This window comes from Erinaceus europaeus, chromosome 2, assembly GCF_950295315.1.
Source record: "Erinaceus europaeus chromosome 2, mEriEur2.1, whole genome shotgun sequence".
In the NCBI taxonomy this organism is placed as follows: Eukaryota; Metazoa; Chordata; class Mammalia; order Eulipotyphla; family Erinaceidae; genus Erinaceus; species Erinaceus europaeus.
The window spans coordinates 108,856,185-108,875,571 of record NC_080163.1 but is presented as its reverse complement, the minus strand read 5'-3'; the positions used below and the strand labels follow the sequence as shown (position 1 = coordinate 108,875,571).

The 19,387-nt window shown below is 42.4% G+C and overlaps 1 protein-coding gene across 1 annotated transcript in view; it reads left to right on the top strand.

Annotated features, from left to right (window-relative positions):
* The window catches only part of NUGGC (nuclear GTPase, germinal center associated), a 46,501-nt gene extending 29,119 nt beyond the window's left edge, over nucleotides 1–17,382 (top strand). Inside the window, exons 13-19 of the mRNA XM_007517289.3 lie at nucleotides 1,931–2,095; nucleotides 4,735–4,892; nucleotides 7,747–7,885; nucleotides 9,010–9,118; nucleotides 11,391–11,527; nucleotides 15,144–15,234; nucleotides 16,667–17,382. Coding sequence (XP_007517351.1) covers nucleotides 1,931–2,095; nucleotides 4,735–4,892; nucleotides 7,747–7,885; nucleotides 9,010–9,118; nucleotides 11,391–11,527; nucleotides 15,144–15,234; nucleotides 16,667–16,806 — 939 coding nt within the window. The 3' untranslated portion in view covers nucleotides 16,807–17,382. The remainder of the gene's footprint in view (nucleotides 1–1,930; nucleotides 2,096–4,734; nucleotides 4,893–7,746; nucleotides 7,886–9,009; nucleotides 9,119–11,390; nucleotides 11,528–15,143; nucleotides 15,235–16,666) is intronic.
* Nucleotides 17,383–19,387: the final 2,005 nt, after the last annotated feature.

Here is a 19,387-nt window from a genome sequence, read left to right as displayed (position 1 = left end):
GCTAAGCCTATGAATGTGCACAACTGACCACTTTTAAAGATTGTGGCAAAGCCAAATACATGCTGTTTGGGTAGTCAGTGATTTCATATTTTAAATTTGTTTCATTTACATCAATTCCAGAGCTATTTCTGTCCACCAAAGCTAGAACTGAATGTTAAAGCCTGCATTATTTTGCAGTTTCTCTGCCAAAGCTCACTCCATAAATGTTTAGGGTCTTCACTCCCTGTGCCAGGCTTTGCAATAAACAAAGGCAGAAAACATAGTCTGTCTCCTCCCCATGTTCTTGGCCCAGGGAAGGCGATGTGGAATGAGAGCTGCATAGCATACAGGAAAGTACAGAACACAGTGGACAGAGATGTACAAAATGCACGGACTAAGCACAGAAGAGACAGATGCTTAGTTCTGTCTGGGGAGCAGGGGAAATCATCATCATGAACTTAGTCTGTAATGATTAGGTAGATACAGCTTATGCACAAAAGGGAATGGAAAGCATCATCATGAACTTAGTCTGTAATGATTAGGTGGATACAGCTTATGCACAAAAGGGAATGGAAAGCTTTGTGGGGGAGATGACAGCAACTCTAGCAGTAGATACATGAGAACACATATTGTGGAAACAGTACAGAGGTGGTAGGGTTAGAGAAGTTAGTTGAATTCCAGGAGGAGGCTGAAGAATGTGTCTTCCATCTGTGGCTGTACACACACACCCTGGACTCCCTGAGGTTCTCCCAGAAGGAACAAAATGCTGCCTCTAGTGGCTACTTCCTTATGTGACAGTTCACCTTGAACAAGTCAGGTTTGAAAGACTGGGTCCATTTTTGGCTGTCAGCTCTGTATTTACCATTCAGCAAGCTGCTAACACTTGTCCCTGAACTCTGGACCCTCAAAGTCAGAGCCTGCATTTATGCAAAGGACTTGTTAGAAAGGCAGAATTCCAAGCCCTCAGATTCTCACAAATACTCCTGATGAGTAATACGCACACTTCAGTAGAGAAGTATTATCACCTGTCCAGACTCTGTGCATAGTCAAGACCACAAAATATCTACTAAATCATAAATCACTGATAAAAGATGTTTTAATGACAGCTGTACTATAATTTAGATAGTCGATCATCCAAATAGCCTAATGTAGCAGACACCTAAAATAAGTTGCAGAAGGCAGGTATTTGTTTTGTTCTGCAATTCCATGAAGCCTAAGGTCTGAACACCAAGGTGTGCTTTATTGGGACACTGATATAAGACAGCTAATGGAGTAGCCAGACTGATAGCTCAGTGGGGAGGGAGTTTGCCTTGCCATGTATATGACCCAGGTTCAAATTGTGGTACCAAATAGGAGGTGCTGTGGCACCGGAGGAAATTCTGCTGCTGTGGTGTCTCTCTGTGTCTTTCTGTTTTTCTACCTGAATGGAAAGGCAGCTGGGAGACAGGGAATTGCACTTATGTGTGACCTGGCTGAGAGAGAGAGAGAGAGAGAGAGAGATAGGGAGGTAGATATCTGGCAAGAGTGATTAGCTTAAGCTGAATCTTTTTTTTTTTTTTTTTGGCTTAGCACTTTCTTTTTCTTTTTTTTTAATTTATTTATTGGGAAATTGATGTTTTACAGTAACAATAAAATACATGCATAACATTGTACATGCATAACATTTTCCAGTTTTCCACATAACAATACAACCCTCACTAGGTCCTCCCCTGCCATCACATTCTAGGACCTGAACCCTCCCCCACTCCACCTTTCCCCAGAGTCTTTTCCCTTGGTGCAATACACCAACTCCAGTCCAAGTTCTACTTAGTGTTTTCCCTTCAGGCAGAAGTTGAAACACAATATCAGAAGGGAAGCTGAATCTTGATTAAAAAAAAAAAAGGCAAAATTGGAAGACTGTACCTTTTGGGTCATGGAGAGGGACCTCATGCTTTGTGACCCTTGCCCCTAGAATGAACACTTGTACCTGAGCGGCCTGCGGAGATTTTTGGAAGAGAAGACCCAGCTGCTGGAGAAGGCTATCGACCAGTGCTTTGCACACATACAGCACCCTCTGCAAGAAGGAGTGAGAAATGCCAGAGCTTCCTACCGACACATCCTTGGGACTCATCTAGTGGTGAGGGATCCCTGCAGGGAAAAGTCAGGATTTAGAGAGGCCAACCTTATCTTGAGGCTCTTTTTTTCACTACCTGCTCCTACTTATTATTATTATTATTATTATTATTATTATTATTTTTTACCAGCGCACTGCTCAGCTTATGGTAGTGTGGGGGATTAAACCTGAGACCTTGTAGCCTCAGGTATGAGTCTGTTTGCATAACCATTATGCTATCTACCCCCACCCTAGGCTTTATTTCTTTATTAAACTGTTCCTGGAAACTAACCCAGGACATGGTGCATGTACAGTGTCACTGAGCAGCCTCCACAGTCTGATTTTCTCTCCTTTACTATTTTTGAGAGCAAGAATAGAGGGAGAGACACCACTCCATCATCCACAGAGCTCCCCCAATGCCATCCATGGTGCTCCCATGCAGTGCTGGGGCTCAAACCCAGGGCATCAAACATGGCAAGGCCTGTGGTCTACCAGGTGAGCTGTTTCCTACTCTCTCCCCAGAGTTATGGAGGGAATTCAAGAGCTAGGAGAGGAGAGGGGAGAGTTTGAAATTATATGCAGGTATACACAGAGAAGGAACTATGCATTTTTGGGCACCCAGGAATAGCTCAGCTCCATGGCTCACTAGAAATAAGGTTGGACTTCAGTATCTGAGGCTCATGGTTGGAGAAACAGCTACAGCAAACATCCTTTGTGGCCCTGGGCATCTTCTATGACACACCAATCATTGCTTTTCCTTTTTAAATTAAGGATTTATTCATTCACTTGTGAGGGAGAGAGAGACATCAGGCTGCTGCTTAGTTCTGACTAGGGAATGACCCTGGAACCTCAGACATCCAAGTCTATGCTCTACCACTGAGTACCTCCCAGGTCCTGTTTTGCCTTTTAATTCAATATGTGGGACCCTGATGAATGTGTACTTAAAAGTAAAAGTGAAAAAAAAAAAGACTGAGTGAAAAAAATTATATTAATTTGCTCTGGCTACCATAACAAAGTATCACAGATAAATTGTTTTAGACATCAGACATTTGTTTATTTATCAGAGTTCTAGAGACTGGAAATCCACGGTCAAGCCTTTCCCATCTCACACTCAGTATTGGGTTCTGGGCTCCGAACAGTGTGGGGGACAAAGACCCTCCAGCCAAACACACACCCTAATTTTGTTAATTCAAACCAAATTCATGAAGGAGAGGTCAGGCTTGAAGCCCCTTTTTCTCTCTTGATGTACTTTTTAAAAAAGTTTTTATTTAACTTATTTTTCTAATTTTTTAAAAATTATCTTTATTTATTGGTAGAGACAGCCAGAAACCAAGAAGGTAGGGGGAAGTAGAGAGGGAAAGAGAAAGAGAGAAACCTGTGTACCTGCTTCACCACTTGCAAAGCTTTCCCCCTGCAGGTGGGACCAGGAGTTTGAACCTGGGTCCTTGCACACTGTAACATGTGTGCTTAACCAGGTGCGCCACCACCAGCCCCTCTCTTGATGCACTTAACCCCTTGAGTCTGGTGTATACTTGCCAGTTCTCAGTGACCTTGAACCCAGCACTGATAAAACTGTGAAAGTGTGTGGGACACTAACTGATCTCAGTTAGATGGTGGGCTAGGAGCAGAGTTCAAGGAGGTAAATAAACAAATGGACAATTATATGGTGATAAACTGAGCCCAGGGCAGAGCCTAAGAGATGGCTCACAAGACAGACTATGGTTTGCATGAGTGAAGCTTGGGTTTCATTCCTCTCACAGCATATGCTGCAGTGATGCTCTGCTCCCTCTCAGGAAGTAAATAACTCTTTCTGGGCTCAGCAGATAAGTACATGCTTTGTCATGAAGGAGGCGTTGGGGCCTTTCTCTGGCACCACAGGCAGTACCAAGAGACCTCCATGAATGCTGCAGTGGTGTTCTGGTATCATCCTTTCTATTTCTTTTTTCAAAACTAAGGAAAAAGAAGGTGCTTGTATGTATGTATATCTAACAGATAAATACAAACACATTTCATTATTTGCCTTGCCATGTGTGAAGCCCTAGGCTTGATCCTCAGCACCACACTGGGGCACTCTGGATTACTCTAGGGTAACTCCATGGAAGATGGAGCAGTACTGTGGTATCTCTTCCCCTCTTGATAAAAATAAAAAATGAAAAATTAGACTGGGTGGTGGTACTGTGCATGGAATAGAGCTCCATAAAAAGAAAAAAAAACCCAAAAACCTGGAGCCTGGCAGTGACTAACCCAGTTGAATACACATGTTATTATGTGCAAGGACCCAGATTCAAGTCCCCGTTCCCACCTGAGGGGGCATGAACAGTAATGCAGTGCTGCAGGTCCCTCTCTCTCTCTCTCTCTCTCTCTCCCTTTCCCCCTCTCTATCTGTCTCCCCCTTCCTTCTCACTCTTCCTTTCTCCCTCCCTCTCTGTCTCCCCTTTCCTTCTCAACTTCTCTCTGTTTCTAGCCAATGAATAATAAATATTTTTCAAAATCCGAGTCAGGAGCATCTGAACCACCTGCGGCCTGTCAGGTCACTACCCCAGTCTACAGTAATGCCAAGTAGCCAGGTAGCCCTGTTCTCCTGGGGCCTCTGTTTCAGCAATGCAGATTGGATTATGTGGCATCCAAATTCAGGTCTACTAACTTATTGTTTCACTCTCTAGAGGAGCAGAGGAAACCAGGGTTTTCACCAGACACTGAAGGCTGTTTGCCTCAAGAATGGCACTTATGCCTCCAGGACTCTCTCGAGAATAGATCTCAACCAGGCCATCACTCAGCCCATCTACAACCAGATCGATCCTGTTTTTGGAGGCATCTTTGGGTAAAGGAGCTTTGCTTTTGAGCCTTCCCTAACAAACATTGGAGTGGGCTGGGGGTAGAGTCCTGTCTAAAAGTTTGTATTCAGGATTTGGACGTGTGAAGAGTGATTTTGCAACTTGAGGTGGAATGCTTTAATTCTGGCCAAACACAAAAGAATATTTGGTTTGGTTTACTTAAAATTTTTTGCTAAAGTGACCCAGGGTGCAGATGGAGATGTTGATTTTAGACTAATATTATGATTACCATTATTTTTAAAATCTCTCCTACTTATAGCAGGGGATACATTTGCTTCTGGATCTGATCCCAGGATAAGGTATTTTGGTTGGAGAGTGTAGAGTTAGGCAAACACATGGATTTCTGTTCCCAGCTTGCCTTCCCCCAATGCTGAAAAGAAGGCTTCCTTGTGTTTCTGAGCTTGCTTGTGACATACTGCATACTTACAACATGGCATGGGTTGGGGGTGTGTGTATGAGATCTGTCTTTTCTTCCTTAGTTCCTCCCTTAGCCCCTGATCCTTTTAGAAATATGCCTCACAACCCCACCAACACACACACACACACACACACACACACACACACACACACACACACACGCTTCTTTTGTTGCTTCTGACACTTCAGCTGGCCTATTCCCTACTGCTATCTAGACCATCCTTCTACCTTTTCTTTTTAAATTCCTCTTTCCTCAAACCCACCTAATTAATTTTTTTATACCTCTCTGTGGAGTGGATTTTGAACTTTTGTGCAAGTGTGATGCCACCACAGATCAACCTCTCCAGCTTACTTTATTATTTTTTTTCTGAGAGAGCAAAAAGAGAGGGCAAGATACTCACATACAGAGTAGAGGCATGATAGCACTGCCCTACCATCCTTAGAGCTCCCCTCATGGTGTTGCTCATGGTGCTCCCATGTGATGCAAGGTCCTCACACATAATGGAATATGGACTGTGGGAGGTATCTCCCAGTCTCCTATTTTAACTTTAAAATTATTTTATTTATTTTACAAATAAAATGCATCTCATTTTCTTATACTCCACCAGCTTCCCCTCAGGAACCTTAGTTCTGGTATCAGTGCCCACTGGTTTATTCATTTATTTGTTTTAGTTTTGTTTCATCTGTTCATCAGTTTTATTTATTATTTTTTTTAACTTTTTTACTAGTGATTAACAGTGATTTACAAGATTATAAGATAATAAGGTTATAACTCCGTACCAATCTCCAAGAATAAATACTATAGTTCTCCTAAGATCTTAGAGATGGGTTGTACACTTTTTTTTTTCAAGTTCAGGTTTTCAGTTCTCTATATTCCACATATGTGAAATCATTCGATAGCTGTCTTTCACTTCCTCACTTCACTAAGCATAATCAACTCCAGTTCCACCCATTTTGTTCTGAAAGACATTATCACTTTTAATCGCTGAGTAATATTCCAATGAATACTTGTCCCATAAATTCTTTATCCTGTCCTCTGCCGATGGGCATTTAGGTTGCTTTCATACTTTGGCTATTGTGAATAGTGCAGATTTGTTCATCAATTTTATATATTCACATTGCATACATGGGTGGAGTCATCTGCTACTTGTCTTTTCCCTTCTTACCTAGTTTGATTTTTATAATCCCCTGAAATTTCTTCTATTTTGTTGTGATTGGCAAATCTTCATTTTTTAAAAATGAATAGATCTGGGTCCAAAATCTAGCTCTACCACTTACTGTGTGGCTTCAGACCCATCAACAATCCTCTGTGCGCCCAGTTCTCTCATCTGTAAAATGGGTGTCAGTGTGCTTACATTAGTTTCTACGTCAAGAGCCTGCACAGCTGGCCTGCTGGCTAGAGGAATTAGATGACTGTTAGAGCTTGTCTCCTTGCTCTTAGAAATGGTAAGATGCTGGAGACCTGGGAGGTGGCTCAGTGAATAGGGCCCTAAATTTAAAAGCCTAAGCTCTTGAGTTCAATCCCTGGTATCCCATGTGCCAAAGTGATATTCTAGATCTCTCCCTTCTTTGCCTTCTTTGCCTTGGGTTAACTAATAATAATAAAAAAAAGCTTTCAAGAATATCTTTAAAAAATGTTAATATACCAGCTGATTTCCTCTTGGTTTTAACCCTGCGAGAGCCACTACTTAATATATAGTCTTAATGTATTATGTTATTTTACATTATATGCTGTGTAAGTTATTATTCACTATTTTATTATTAATTACATATAATTATGCATTGTGTTTATACATGCATTATATATAACTATACATAATAGTTAATTGTACCACATCATACAACTTATTAAGCCACTTAGCACCAGTCTCTCTCTCTTTTTTTTTAAATTTATTTCTTTATTGGGGAATTAATGTTTTACATTCAACAGTAAATACAATAGTTTGTACAAGCATAACATTCCCCAGTTTCCCATTTAACAATACAACCCCCACTATGCCATTTATCATCCTTCATGGACCTGTATTCTCCCCGCCCACCCACCCCAGAGTCTTACTTGGGTGCAATATGCCAATTCCATTTCAGGTTCTACTTGTGTTTTCTTTTCTGATCTTGTTTTTCAACTTCTGCCTGAGAGTGAGATCATCCCATATTCATCCTTCTGTTTCTGACTTATTTCACTCAACATGATTTTTTCAAGGTCCATCCAAGATCGGCTTCTTCTTCTTCTAGCGTTTGCCACCAAGATTGGCTGAAAACGGTGAAGTCACCATTTTTTACAGCTGAGTAGTATTCCATTGTGTATAGATACCACAACTTGCTCAGCCACTCATCTGTTGTTGGACACCTGGGTTGCTTCCAGGTTTTGGTTATTACAAATTAGCACCAGTCTCTCTTAACATTTGGTATCATTTTCCTCTGTAGGGCTAGGACACCCACAGGTTTGGCCTTGATGCCTCACATCGATGCTTTCAAGCATTCTCTGCAGGAGCAAATGGCAGAAGTTGGGATAAGACATGGCTGGAAATATGACAGCAGCAAGAGAAGTTTCCTGATTCAGGAGGCAAGTCCCTTGTAAAGTGAAGGAGGCAGGGAGTTTCAGGGGGTGGTTTTCTTCCCAGCAGGATGGTGGAGTTGCCTGTCTCTCCCTGCTTGTCCCCTGAAGTGTATAGGTCTGGCTGTGGCTCTAGTTGTGAGGTGCATGGCATAATGGGATGGGCATGAGGGAGAAGAGGGGAGCAGTCAAGAGAATCCTACAGAGACACCACCCCCCCCAATACAACTCAGTCCTGGGGGTAGTACATGCTGAGAGTGTGGGAAGGACTCAGTTCCCAGGACTCTTTAAATAATCCTGAAAAGTTCACTTTACTGGTAACATTCACACTAACCTCTGGGTCATTTTTGCTAATATTATGAAATTTTATCCTAAGCAGTGAGGCTTAACAGGGTATCTTTTTGATTTTTTGGCAGATCATTTTATTTTAGTTTAGTTTTGTGCCTTCATGGCTATTGCCTTTCACTCATTTTCTTCTGGCAGTCTGCTCTGACTCTTAATACAAAGTACCACAAACTGTGTGGCTTATAAATAAAAATGGATTTCTCACTGTTCTGGAGACTGGAAGTCCAAAATCAAGTTGCTGGCAATTAGTGTCTAGGGAGAGGCAGCTTCCTGGTTCATTATTTGACTTCCCCCCACCCCACCCCTTCTTTCTGTATCATTTCACATGGCAAAGGAAATCTCTGGGGCCTCTTCTATAAGGGAACTAATCCTAGTCATGAAGGCTCCACCTTCATGACTGAACCACCCCCAAGCCCTTCATCATCTTGGGGGTTAGGATTTCCACATATGAAATTTGAGGGAATATAGCACAGGCCTAGCATAACTTACAAGGCAATACTCATGAAGTAGCCTTGGCCTCCCCCAGCCTCAAAACACATGTCAGACTCTAATTCTGCAAATGCTTAATGAGTCATTTGCAGGTGCTAATTGTGGGAAGCTCTTTGGAATGAAAATGATACGCCAGACAGTTTCTGCCTCTGGGAAGATCTGTGCTTGCTTGTGGAGATGACACGTGGACAACCATCCCTGTATAAGGCGGAAAGGGAGAGTGGCCACACTCTGGGAACACGAGTCTGTTTCTATGGAACAAATGGTTAAAATGGCCTTTTGTCAATGTGGATTCTTAGATAAGTGCCATCCTGGGAGGCCTGGAGGGTCACATCCTCAGAAAGAAGAGGAGGATCTATGAGTCTCTCACTACTTCTGTTCAGAATGATCTGAAGCCATGTTATGAAGGTGGGAGACCTTGAGAGTGGAGGTTCAGAGGGTGGTGTGGCTGCTTCCTCTGACGACTTTCTTTCACCTTCTCTAGCATTCTTTTCTACTGCCCTTCGCACAGTCTTTGTCCTTTTGTGGCCTAAGTCATCACAAAGCACTGTTTTGTAAAGATTTTATTTATTTATTTCGGAGAGAGAGAGAACAAGAGAACCAGATATCACTCTGGTATATGTGCTGGTCTGGGACCAAACTTAGAACTTTATGCTTGACCCTTCAATGCCTCATCTACTACGTCACCTCTCAGATCACAGTCCATAATGCTCTTAATTTTTTATTTTCTATTAATAGTATGTTACACAATTTTAAGATTATAATGTATAGTTCTGCACCACACCCATAACACTCTCGATAAATAAATTAAAGTTAAATAATTCCAGGGGCCTGGGAAGAGGTCATTCATGCCGGGATAGCCTGAGGGTACTTCTTCCCGAGCTAGTGCTCTCTGGGTTGGAGAGAACTCAACTGGAGCTGATCTAGGCTGCTGTGTGGGAGAGGGATCAGGAACGCGTGCTGCACCAACTTCCGCAGGAGATACACTCTGGAACTCTCGGAGCCGGAAAGCAATTTCCAAGTGTCTTTAATCAGAAGAGCAGCTGTTTTTATACTCTCCAAGTAGGGTGGAAACAGGATGTGATATAGAGAGGGTGGAGAGAAAAGTGACTGGTGAAAATCAGAGTGTGACAAGGAGGGGGCGGAACAGGCGAGAATCCTATAACTGAACCACCAATGCCCTGGAGTGCTTTATGTAAAAGTGATTTATGTAAATAGACCAAACCTTTGGATCAGTAAATCCCTATATAGCCATATGGATAAGAAGAAGCCAGGGGGAGATGGCAACTACCCAACAATTCATACACCATTTTTCTCCATGTCTTTCTGTCCACACTTCATCCATACAAACTGCTTCTCTCCATGCTCCCTCTCATCAAATGAATAATCCAATTCTCCGTTTTCCTTGAGATTTTATAAACTCACTTTCCTGCTTCTTTTTCACTTCTTTGTCAGTCCTGTGTTGTTGCTGCTGTTATTTTGGGGTTGGTGGGAGTTTTGTAATATGTTTCTGTTCCATGCACACATTAGATTTCCTGAGTGATGGTTACTATCTAAATACTGAGTGTTATTTTCTGTAGTATCATCTTTCTCGAGAGAGGGAGAAACAGAGATAGAGGAAGAGATGCCAAAACACTGCTCCACCATCTATGGAGTTCTTTTGGTGCTGTCTGTGGTGTTACCACATGGTTCTGGGGCTCAAACCCAGGGCTTTGTGCATGATAAGGTATGCACTCTACCAGTTGAGCCATCTTCTGGTCCCTTGAGTATCATTTAATGGTTAAACTTTTCCACTGCTGTAGCATATGGTGTTGCATATATGTATGTATATATATATGCATGTATATCTGTATATATACACATTTGTGCATACACATACATACATTATACATGTAATAATTATCTATCTATCTAAATATCTAAATATCTATCTATCCATGTGTAGTGATGCCCCATATAGTGCCATCTTGGCTAATGATGGACCTTCCTCTATAAAGTCCAGATGTGCTATCAGGTTTGTGTAGTTACATGTAAGCATTTATCAAAATGTATTCCCATTATTTTTTTAATCTTTTAAAAAATCATTTATTATTGGATAGAGACCGAGAGGAATTTAAAGAGGAGGGAGATAGATAGAGAGACAGAGAGACACTTGCAATCCTGCTTCACCACTCATGAAGCTCTCGCCCTGCAGATAGGAACCAGGTGTTTGAACCTTGCATGTTGTAGTGTGTGTGCTTCATCAGGTGCACCACCGCCTGGCCCCAATTTATTCCCATTATTAAGTGACACATAACCGTATATACAAATGTGTAATATACACAAATAGTCATTTTTATTTGCTTCCTTTATGGCACTATAGGATGACATGCACAGATGACTCCACTGTGCCCAGGCATAATTGTCAGATAGAGAGATGGAGACTGAGAGAAAGATACAGAGAGGAAGAGCAACAGAGTGAGAGGGAGATATAACTCAGCACTGTTCCACCATCTGTGGAGCTTCTCCTGGTGCCATGACTCCCCCACGCGGTTCCAGCACTTAAAGCTGGGGCTTCACTCCAGGTAAAGTGCCAGCCCTTCCAAGGGAGCAGTCTGCTGGCATCATAGCTTGTTTTCCTTTTGAAAGATAAATGCTTTTCCTTGCTATGGTATGACTGTGGTTATGTCATTTTTGTCAGAGGCAGCTCAGATCACTGGCAAAAAGGCCTGTGAGAGAATGAAGGACGTCATCAGAAGAGGAGTGGAAGAACAAGTGGCCGAAGGAATGTTTGAAAGGGCTCAAGAAAGGATGCAGCATCAGTTTCAGCAGCTGAAGGTAGCCTACGCTCGTTGTCTGAAGTCTAGTTCCAAGGCAAGGACAGAGGCTTGGATGGGGTGGTGGTGGAGGAAGCAGAAACATACATAAATGGAAGAATCAGCCTTTTGGGTCCCTACTTAATCTTTTGAAGTCAGGATATCTGCAGAGTGAATACAAGCAAGGCCCCTAGAGCTGGATAGGAGGCTGGTGGGCAGTTGGCATGCTTCCTTCACTCCATTGATGCCCGAGGACTACTGGAACTATGACTTCAGAAATGTGGTACTCATAGCCCACTTCCCCAGCCTCCTGTGCCTCTTAGTAAGTCATCAGTAGAATAGGTGGAGTCTCTACATGGGGCCTCAAGTGCTTCATAAACCTCATTTAAACCTCTCCCAGTGAGCCTGTGAAGTAGATGTCATCCTCTGTGCAGCCCTCCTCACCCCCAGCCCCCTGCCCCACACCAGAGTTATTGCTGCAGCTTGGTGCCTGCACAAGTTCACTGCTCCTAGTGACCATTTTCTTCCTCTCTCTCTCTCTCTCTCTCTCCCTTTCTTCCATCCTTCCATTCTTCCTTCCTTCCTTCCTCCCTTCCCTTATCTCTCCCACCCCCTCTTGTCAAGGTTGGCAGTTGGTATGACTCTTAGAAAGTGTTCATTTCTTCTAAGTTATTGAATTTATTTTCACATAGATGTCCATAATAGTCTTACATGACCTTTTGTATCTCTGTCTCATCTGTTGTAATATCTTCTCTCTCGTTTCTTTTTTCTTTTTTTTAATTAGTGATTTAATAATGATCAACAAGATTGTGGGATAAGAGGAGTACAATTACATACAATTTCCACCACCAGAGTTGCATATCCCATCCTCTCCATTACAAAGCTCCCTATTCTTTAGGCCAGGAAGATGGTATGGTGGCCTGAGCATCAGATTTTGGAGCATGAGGTCCTGAGTTCCATCCTCTCTCATTTCTGACTGATTTTACCATAGCTTTCTGTATTTTTCTCTTAGTGAGTATAGCTAGTGGTTTGTCTATTTTATTTATCCTTTCAAAGAACCAGCTCTTGCTTTCATTAATCTTCCTGATTGTCTTCTTCCTCTTTTTTTTTTTTTTCGTTTCAATGATTTCTTCTCTGATTTTAACTACTTCCTGTCTCCTACTGACTTTGGACCTCTGTGTTGCTCTGTTACTAGTTGGTTCAGTTGGGTTTTTAGATGGTTTATTCATGATTTCTCCTCCTTATTAATATGGGCCTGTATTGCTATAAACTTCCTTCTCAAGGCTGTTCTTGCTTTGTCCCATAGGGTCTGATAACTGGTTTCTTCATTTTTGTTGATATCAAGGAAATTCTTAATTTCTTTTTTGATTTCTTCAGTGACCCATGTGATAATCAAAAGCATGTTGTTTAGTCTTCAGGCTTTGGGTAGAGTTCCTTTTCTTTGTGTGGTTGATTTCTAGCATTATTCCATCATGGTTTGAGAAGATGAATTCATGATTTTAATTATCACATATTTGTTTAGGCTGTCTTTGTGACCTAGCATGTGGTCAATCCTTGTGAACGATATATGTATATTTGAGAATGTACGTTGATTTCTTTTGGCATGGAAAATTCTGTATATATTTGTTAGGCCCATTTTGTCTATGGTTTCATTTAAAACTGCCATTTCCCTGTTGATTTTTTTGTCCAGATGACAGGTCTCTTGCTGTTAGTGATATGTTAAGATCTCTTAATACTATTCTGTTGCCGTCAATATCTCCCTTGAGTTCCGTGAGTACTTGTTTTATATATTTGGGTGCACTTAAATATAGAGCACATACATTTATAATGGTTATGTCTCTTGTTGGATTGATCCTTTGACCATTGTGTAGTGTCCCTCTCTATCTTTACTTATTTTCTTTACCTGAAATTGTATTTTATCTGAGAACAGAATTGCTGTTTCTGCCCCTTTTCCCCTGTATTGTTGGCTTGGAACATCTTGCTCCATCCTCTAACATTAAGCTTCTGGGCTCTGGAAAGGTAAAGTTCTAGGACACATTGGTGAGGTTGACTGCCCAGTGAAGTTCACGATGGAATCGTGATAGTGTCTGCAACTCGGTGTCTGGAAGGTGTCAGGATATAAAGCAAGACAAAATGGTTAATGAACAGGAACCAAAAAGTAGAAGTAGAGCAGATGAGATTAGGGATCTTAGGGTGGAATAAAGCCAGTAAGTTCATTTTAAGCATGTTACAAGGAGCTCATGACTACGGTAGTTTTTGCTTGAGTTTGATAGCTAACATGAAGTTGGGTAAAGATACTGTCTGAGAAAATGGTGTCAGAGTAGAGAAGAGGGCTAGAAAATTGGATTAGGGCAGAGAGTAGCTTCTGGTGAATTCTGTTTTAAGTTCCTCTTTCATGTTTTCTAATTTCCTGAAGAATTCTGGAGATCTTCCTTTGTGTTTCCTAACATCTTAATAAAATACTCTTTCAACTCTTAAGTATGTTTCTCAATACTGTGCTTAGCCTCTTAGATCTCATAATGAGTTTACTATAGTCTTTCTCTGATAGTCTCTCTATATCTAAAATTTCCTAGAGTCAGTCTGTTTTATTTCTGTCTTTTTAAGTAGTCATGTTCTGAGTTTGTTTTTGCTATTTTTCTGTTGCTTGCACATTTATTGTCCTGGCTATTGCTGAGTCAACAGGTGGTGTTATTATTATAATTACTAGATTTCATTTTATATATTAGATGGTGGTGGGTGGGCTTCAGGTTGTTTCTTGTTATTCCCTTGAGCTCTTTTATACTCTGTGTAGTGTGGATATATGATTTATATGTAGAATTTCAGTCTGTATTCAAGACATGGGGGATTTGCAACTTGGTGGCAGATGGTTGTTATTATTTGTTGTTTTGGTGGGAGAATTGTTGCTGTTTTCTGTTAGTCCATAGCTATACCTCCCTGAATGAGAGTCCCACACTTTAGCCTCTGTGAAACTTATCAGACTGCAATGTGGCTACTTTTCAAAGGGAGACAAGCCATTAGGAGAGAGATGTCCTTGGTTAACAGAAGGAGTGACAGCAGCAAGAAGACAGCTGATAGGGAGAACAGGACATGCTAGGTATAGTGTGTTGCACAAAGCAGTTGTTTCCTGAATACATATCCCATGACTGATGTGTGGTAGGACTATGGAGCAGAGAGCACTGACTGTCCTTTCTTTGTCTCTGTGGCTACCATCCTTTCTTCCATATCTCCAGCCCCATGAAAGGCATGATCTCTAGGAGTCTTGACAGGCAGGAAAGGAAGTACTAAGATGGAGTGGGGAACTCCATAGAAATGCAGCCCCATCCAAAATAAGTGAAATAACACAAAAGTCAACAATTAAAACTCCCCAAATACTAGCATGACATGTATACACTTTATCAGTTTCAGTGTTTCATGCTTCCTAAGAGTGTGTTACACTAATCAGAATTTGTTCAAAAAAAAAGAAAGAAATGCAGCCCCATGACTTCTGGGTCATACAGTGTTCTCCAACACTGCCCTTGGATGTGAACTTTTATTTGGCTACTTGTCTGCATCCTTTCTGGCTGGGCCATTGGTGGGCAACACCACCCTTAGCTGTGGATAATAACATCTAAACCAGAGGACTGTCCTTTATATGGCAGAATGGAATCACTGAGAAGGTGAAAGGCAGTATTGCCACCATGCTGACACTTGCTTCATCCCAGGGGACTGGTCTCTATAAGGAGCTTGCAGGTAAGTACATCAAGCTTTTGTAGAAAGGCTGATGGTAAAGAGTGGTGACTCTTTGCTGGGTTTATTTATACACTTTTAAAATATACCTAAGGGCTATATTAATCATGGTTTTTCGGTGAAAGGAGCCAATAGAATTCATGTCTGTAAGAGAAGCAAATTGATGTTCACCAAATGGTTCCTGAAGTTGTGAAGTCTTGGTGAGTGCAGACTCTGATGCTGGCAGTCAGCTGGCTTGAGACTCAGGAAGGAGTGGCCAATAAAGCCCAAATGTGATCTCCCAGAGAAGCAGGAAGAGCGAAGAGCTTATGCTGCAGCTGATGTCTGCTGGAAAATTATGTCTGCTGGAAAATTCTCTCTTGCTTGGGGGAGGCAAAATCAGCTTTTAGTGCCAATGAGGCCTTTAAGTCGGGCAAACGCTAGAAGAAGAAGGCCTTTAAGTGATTGGATAAAACCCACAATATATGGAAGGGCAAAGTGCTTTACTCAAGTTCATGTAAATCTCACTCCAAAATACATTCACAGTAATATGCAGAATCATGCTTGAGCAAATAGCCAGGCACTATAGCCCAGTCATGTTGACACATAAAAGGAACTAACATGGGAGTCAGGTGGTAGCGCAGTGGGTTAAGAGCACAAAGCGCAAGGACTGGCTTAAGGATCCTGGTACGAGCCCCTGGCTCCCCACCTGCAGGGGAGCCGCTTCACAAGTGGTGAAGCAGGTCTGCAGGTGTCTATCTTTCTCTCCCCCTCTCTGTCTTCCCCTCCTCTCTGGATTTCTCTCTGTCCTGTACAACAACAACAATAATAACTACAACAATAAAACAACAAGGGCAACAAAAGGGAATAAATAAATAAATATTAAAAAAAGAAATTATCGTGAGAGTGTAATTCAATAGCAGAGCATGGGATAAAACCCTAAAGTGACTGAACAGAATGGTGAGTTCTGGAGAGAGAGGGGTGCGGGAAGGAGAAGGATACTCAAGAAGACTTAGGAAGGGCTGTTGTGGGTTTTCTTCCAAGAAAAGCTCTTGTGAGGCCTTCATTAAGACCTGGAATTAGTGCCTGCACTGTGAATCCACTGCTTCTGGAGGCTATTTTTTTCCTTTTTGTTGCCCATGTTGTTTATTGTCATTGTTGTTGTTACTATTATTGTTCTTATTTCTGTCGGGGTGAGAGAGGTACAATTCCATGCAACTCCCACCACCAGAGTTCTGTATTCCATCCCCTCCATTGGTAGGTACCCTATTCTTTATCCCTTTGGGAGTATGGACCAAAAACCTTTATGGGGTGCTGAAGGTGGGAGGTCTGGTTTCTGTAATTGCTTCTCCACTGGACATGGGTGATAACAGATTGATTCATACATCTGAGGACATTTCTATAAAGGCCCCTAACTGTGGTTGATGGTTGACACACATGTTCTGCTTTTCTGCAGATGTCAAGAGTGAGTACAAGGAGATGGAGAAGCTGCACAGGAGCCTGAGGGAAGCAGCAGAGAATGCAATGCTGAGGCGAGGCATGCAACATTTCCTCCTGGGAATGTCCCCCAGTAAATCTGCCCCCCAGAAAACATAAGCTTCGTAATTTTCATTCCCCATGGGAATAAAAAGAACAGGTTATAACCCAAATGGTTAGAAATATATTTGCTTAAAGCAAATTGTAAGACTTGTGAGAACAATGGTTATCTTTGGGAGGTTGGAGGGTGGGGATAAGGAACTTTGGTGGTAGGTTTGGTATGGAACTATACATTATAATCTTATAATCTTGTAACAGACAATTAATAACAAATAAAAATTATTAAAAAAAGAAATATCTTTGCTTAAAGCAGATCTAATAAGGTCCATCTCCCAACTGTTTGGGTCTTTTTCTGTAATGTAAAGCTCAGTCTACATCACTTCTAGTTTAGGCTGACTGTGGAAGCACCACCTTTTGTCTTTACTTACTAGTCAAAGAGAATGCTCCTGAGTTCCTCATAGACTTCTAAAGATTCAGGGACAAGAAAATCATGTTTCCCCAAATAAAATCTAAACATAGAGAACATATATATATTGGATCAGCAAGGTAGATCACCTGGATAGAGTATCTGCTTTGTCAGCAAGGTAGATCACCTGGTTAGAGTATCTGCTTTGTCATGCACACACTCAGGTTTAAGGCCCACTCCTACTGCACTGAAGGAATTTCTCTGTAAGATGAGAAATACGTGACAGAAGCAGCCTCTCAAGGAGTTTGTAACACACGGAGAGGAGAGAAATTGGTCTATAGCTGGCGGCCAGTGTTGGGTCTTTCTTTGGTTTCAAAACCGCTATAATCTTCGCACAACGCCAAACTTTGGGCATAGACTCAGATTCCAAGATGTGGGACAGGAATGAAGCGAGCCACTTCTTTGCCGCGGGACCCAGGTTAAGAATGAGTTCTGGGGTGATGTTATCATAGCCAGCAGCTGTTTCCGGTTTAACCCTCTTCAAAGCGTCTTCCAGTTCAGACAGTGTAAAGGGAGATAGTTTTGGAGATGGACAAGATAACTGGAAGTGGGATGACCACTCATGGGAAATTTCTCTTTTCCAGACTGGGTCGATCTTAGCACGTCCAACTTGAGTTAGGTGACTGGCCACTGAGTTTGGAGATATGGGAGGATGGGAGACGGGAGGGGGTTGGCTACCGGCACCCAGTCTGTGAAGAGGCTTCCAGGCCTTCCTACTTGAGTGGGTGAAGTTCAGACTTTCTGTGAGTTGTTGCCAGCGGGCTTGGCGTGCTGCATCCAGGGAGGCAATGAGATGGTCAGCCACATCTGGGTCGCCCGACTCATCAAACTGCTTTAGTAGTTGCTCGAATTCAGCATCAAGACAAGGTGTATAGTTAGCACGTCTCGCACAAGGAATGGCTTGGGAAGCTGCTTTGAAGATGGCTTGGCGGAAGCGCCTGTAGGAATCTTCAGAGGGGATAGAGTTAATTGGAATTGCAGGAATAGATTTGTTGGTAAGATCACTGATCAGACGCCAGTTTGCTTTCCGAAAGTTCCATCTTAGTTTCTCCGAGCATAGAATCAGTGGGAGCTGGAGACCAATGTGGATGATAGCTGGGCGGTGGTGACTATGTGGGAAGATCTTGAGAACTTGTCTCGTAGCGGGAAAGGCTTGGCCGTTGACTGTGCTAATCCAGCACAGGTCGGGTGACGAGTCTTTATTCCATCTAGCACTGTGAAAAGAGCCTGGCTGTTTGGGATTGTATAATAGGGAGAGGTCATTTGCTGAAGCCCAGTCGGCTAAGATAGAGCCATCAGCACGAGTGGAGGAATATCCCCAGTCTTGGTGATGACTATTAAAGTCTCCAACGTAAACAGCTGGGTGATTTGGGCTAGGCAGGACCTCATTATCCCATGAGGCACTGGGAGGCTTATATACATTGACGAGCTGAATAGTTCCAATAGTAATGGAGTCGTAGAAGGTGGAAGAGGCCGTGTGGTAAACGTCCACAAGAAACTAAGCTGGTTTCTGCCCAGGAAGATCTACCTGCGAACAAGCCACCTGGCCCTCTCAACTTACATTGAAAATGGATTCCAGATGAATTTAAAGATGGGTGCTGTCTTTGTTGATCTCACAGCAGCCTATGACACGGTCTGGCACCATGGTCTCCTAGTTAAGATCTCAAGATGCCTGCCTCCATGGGTGGCCAACACTATATCGTTTCTTCTCCAAAACAGAAGATTCCGGGTGCATCTGGGTGACAAGTCTAGCAGATGGAGACCTGTCTCAAGTGGCCTCCCCCAGGGCTCTGTTCTGGCTCCTACGCTATTCAACATTTACATCAATGACCTCCCAGAAACTTCTTCAAGGAAGTTCATCTACGCCGATATGACATCTGCTATGCAACTCAGGCATCCAAGTTTGACATCCTCGAGGAAACACTCACGAAAGACATGTCTCTGATATCTGATTACTGTAAAAAATGGCGACTAATCCCTAGCACTGCAAAAACGGTATCATCTGTTTTCCATCTACACCATGCCTCAGCCTCGCGTGAGCTTAATGTGTAGCTTGGCGGTACGAGAATCCGGCATGAAGCCCAGCCAGTTTATCTTGGCGTTACTCTTGATCGCACTCTGTCATTTCACAAACATCTCATAAAAACTGCAGCAAAGGTGGGCGCGAGGAATAAC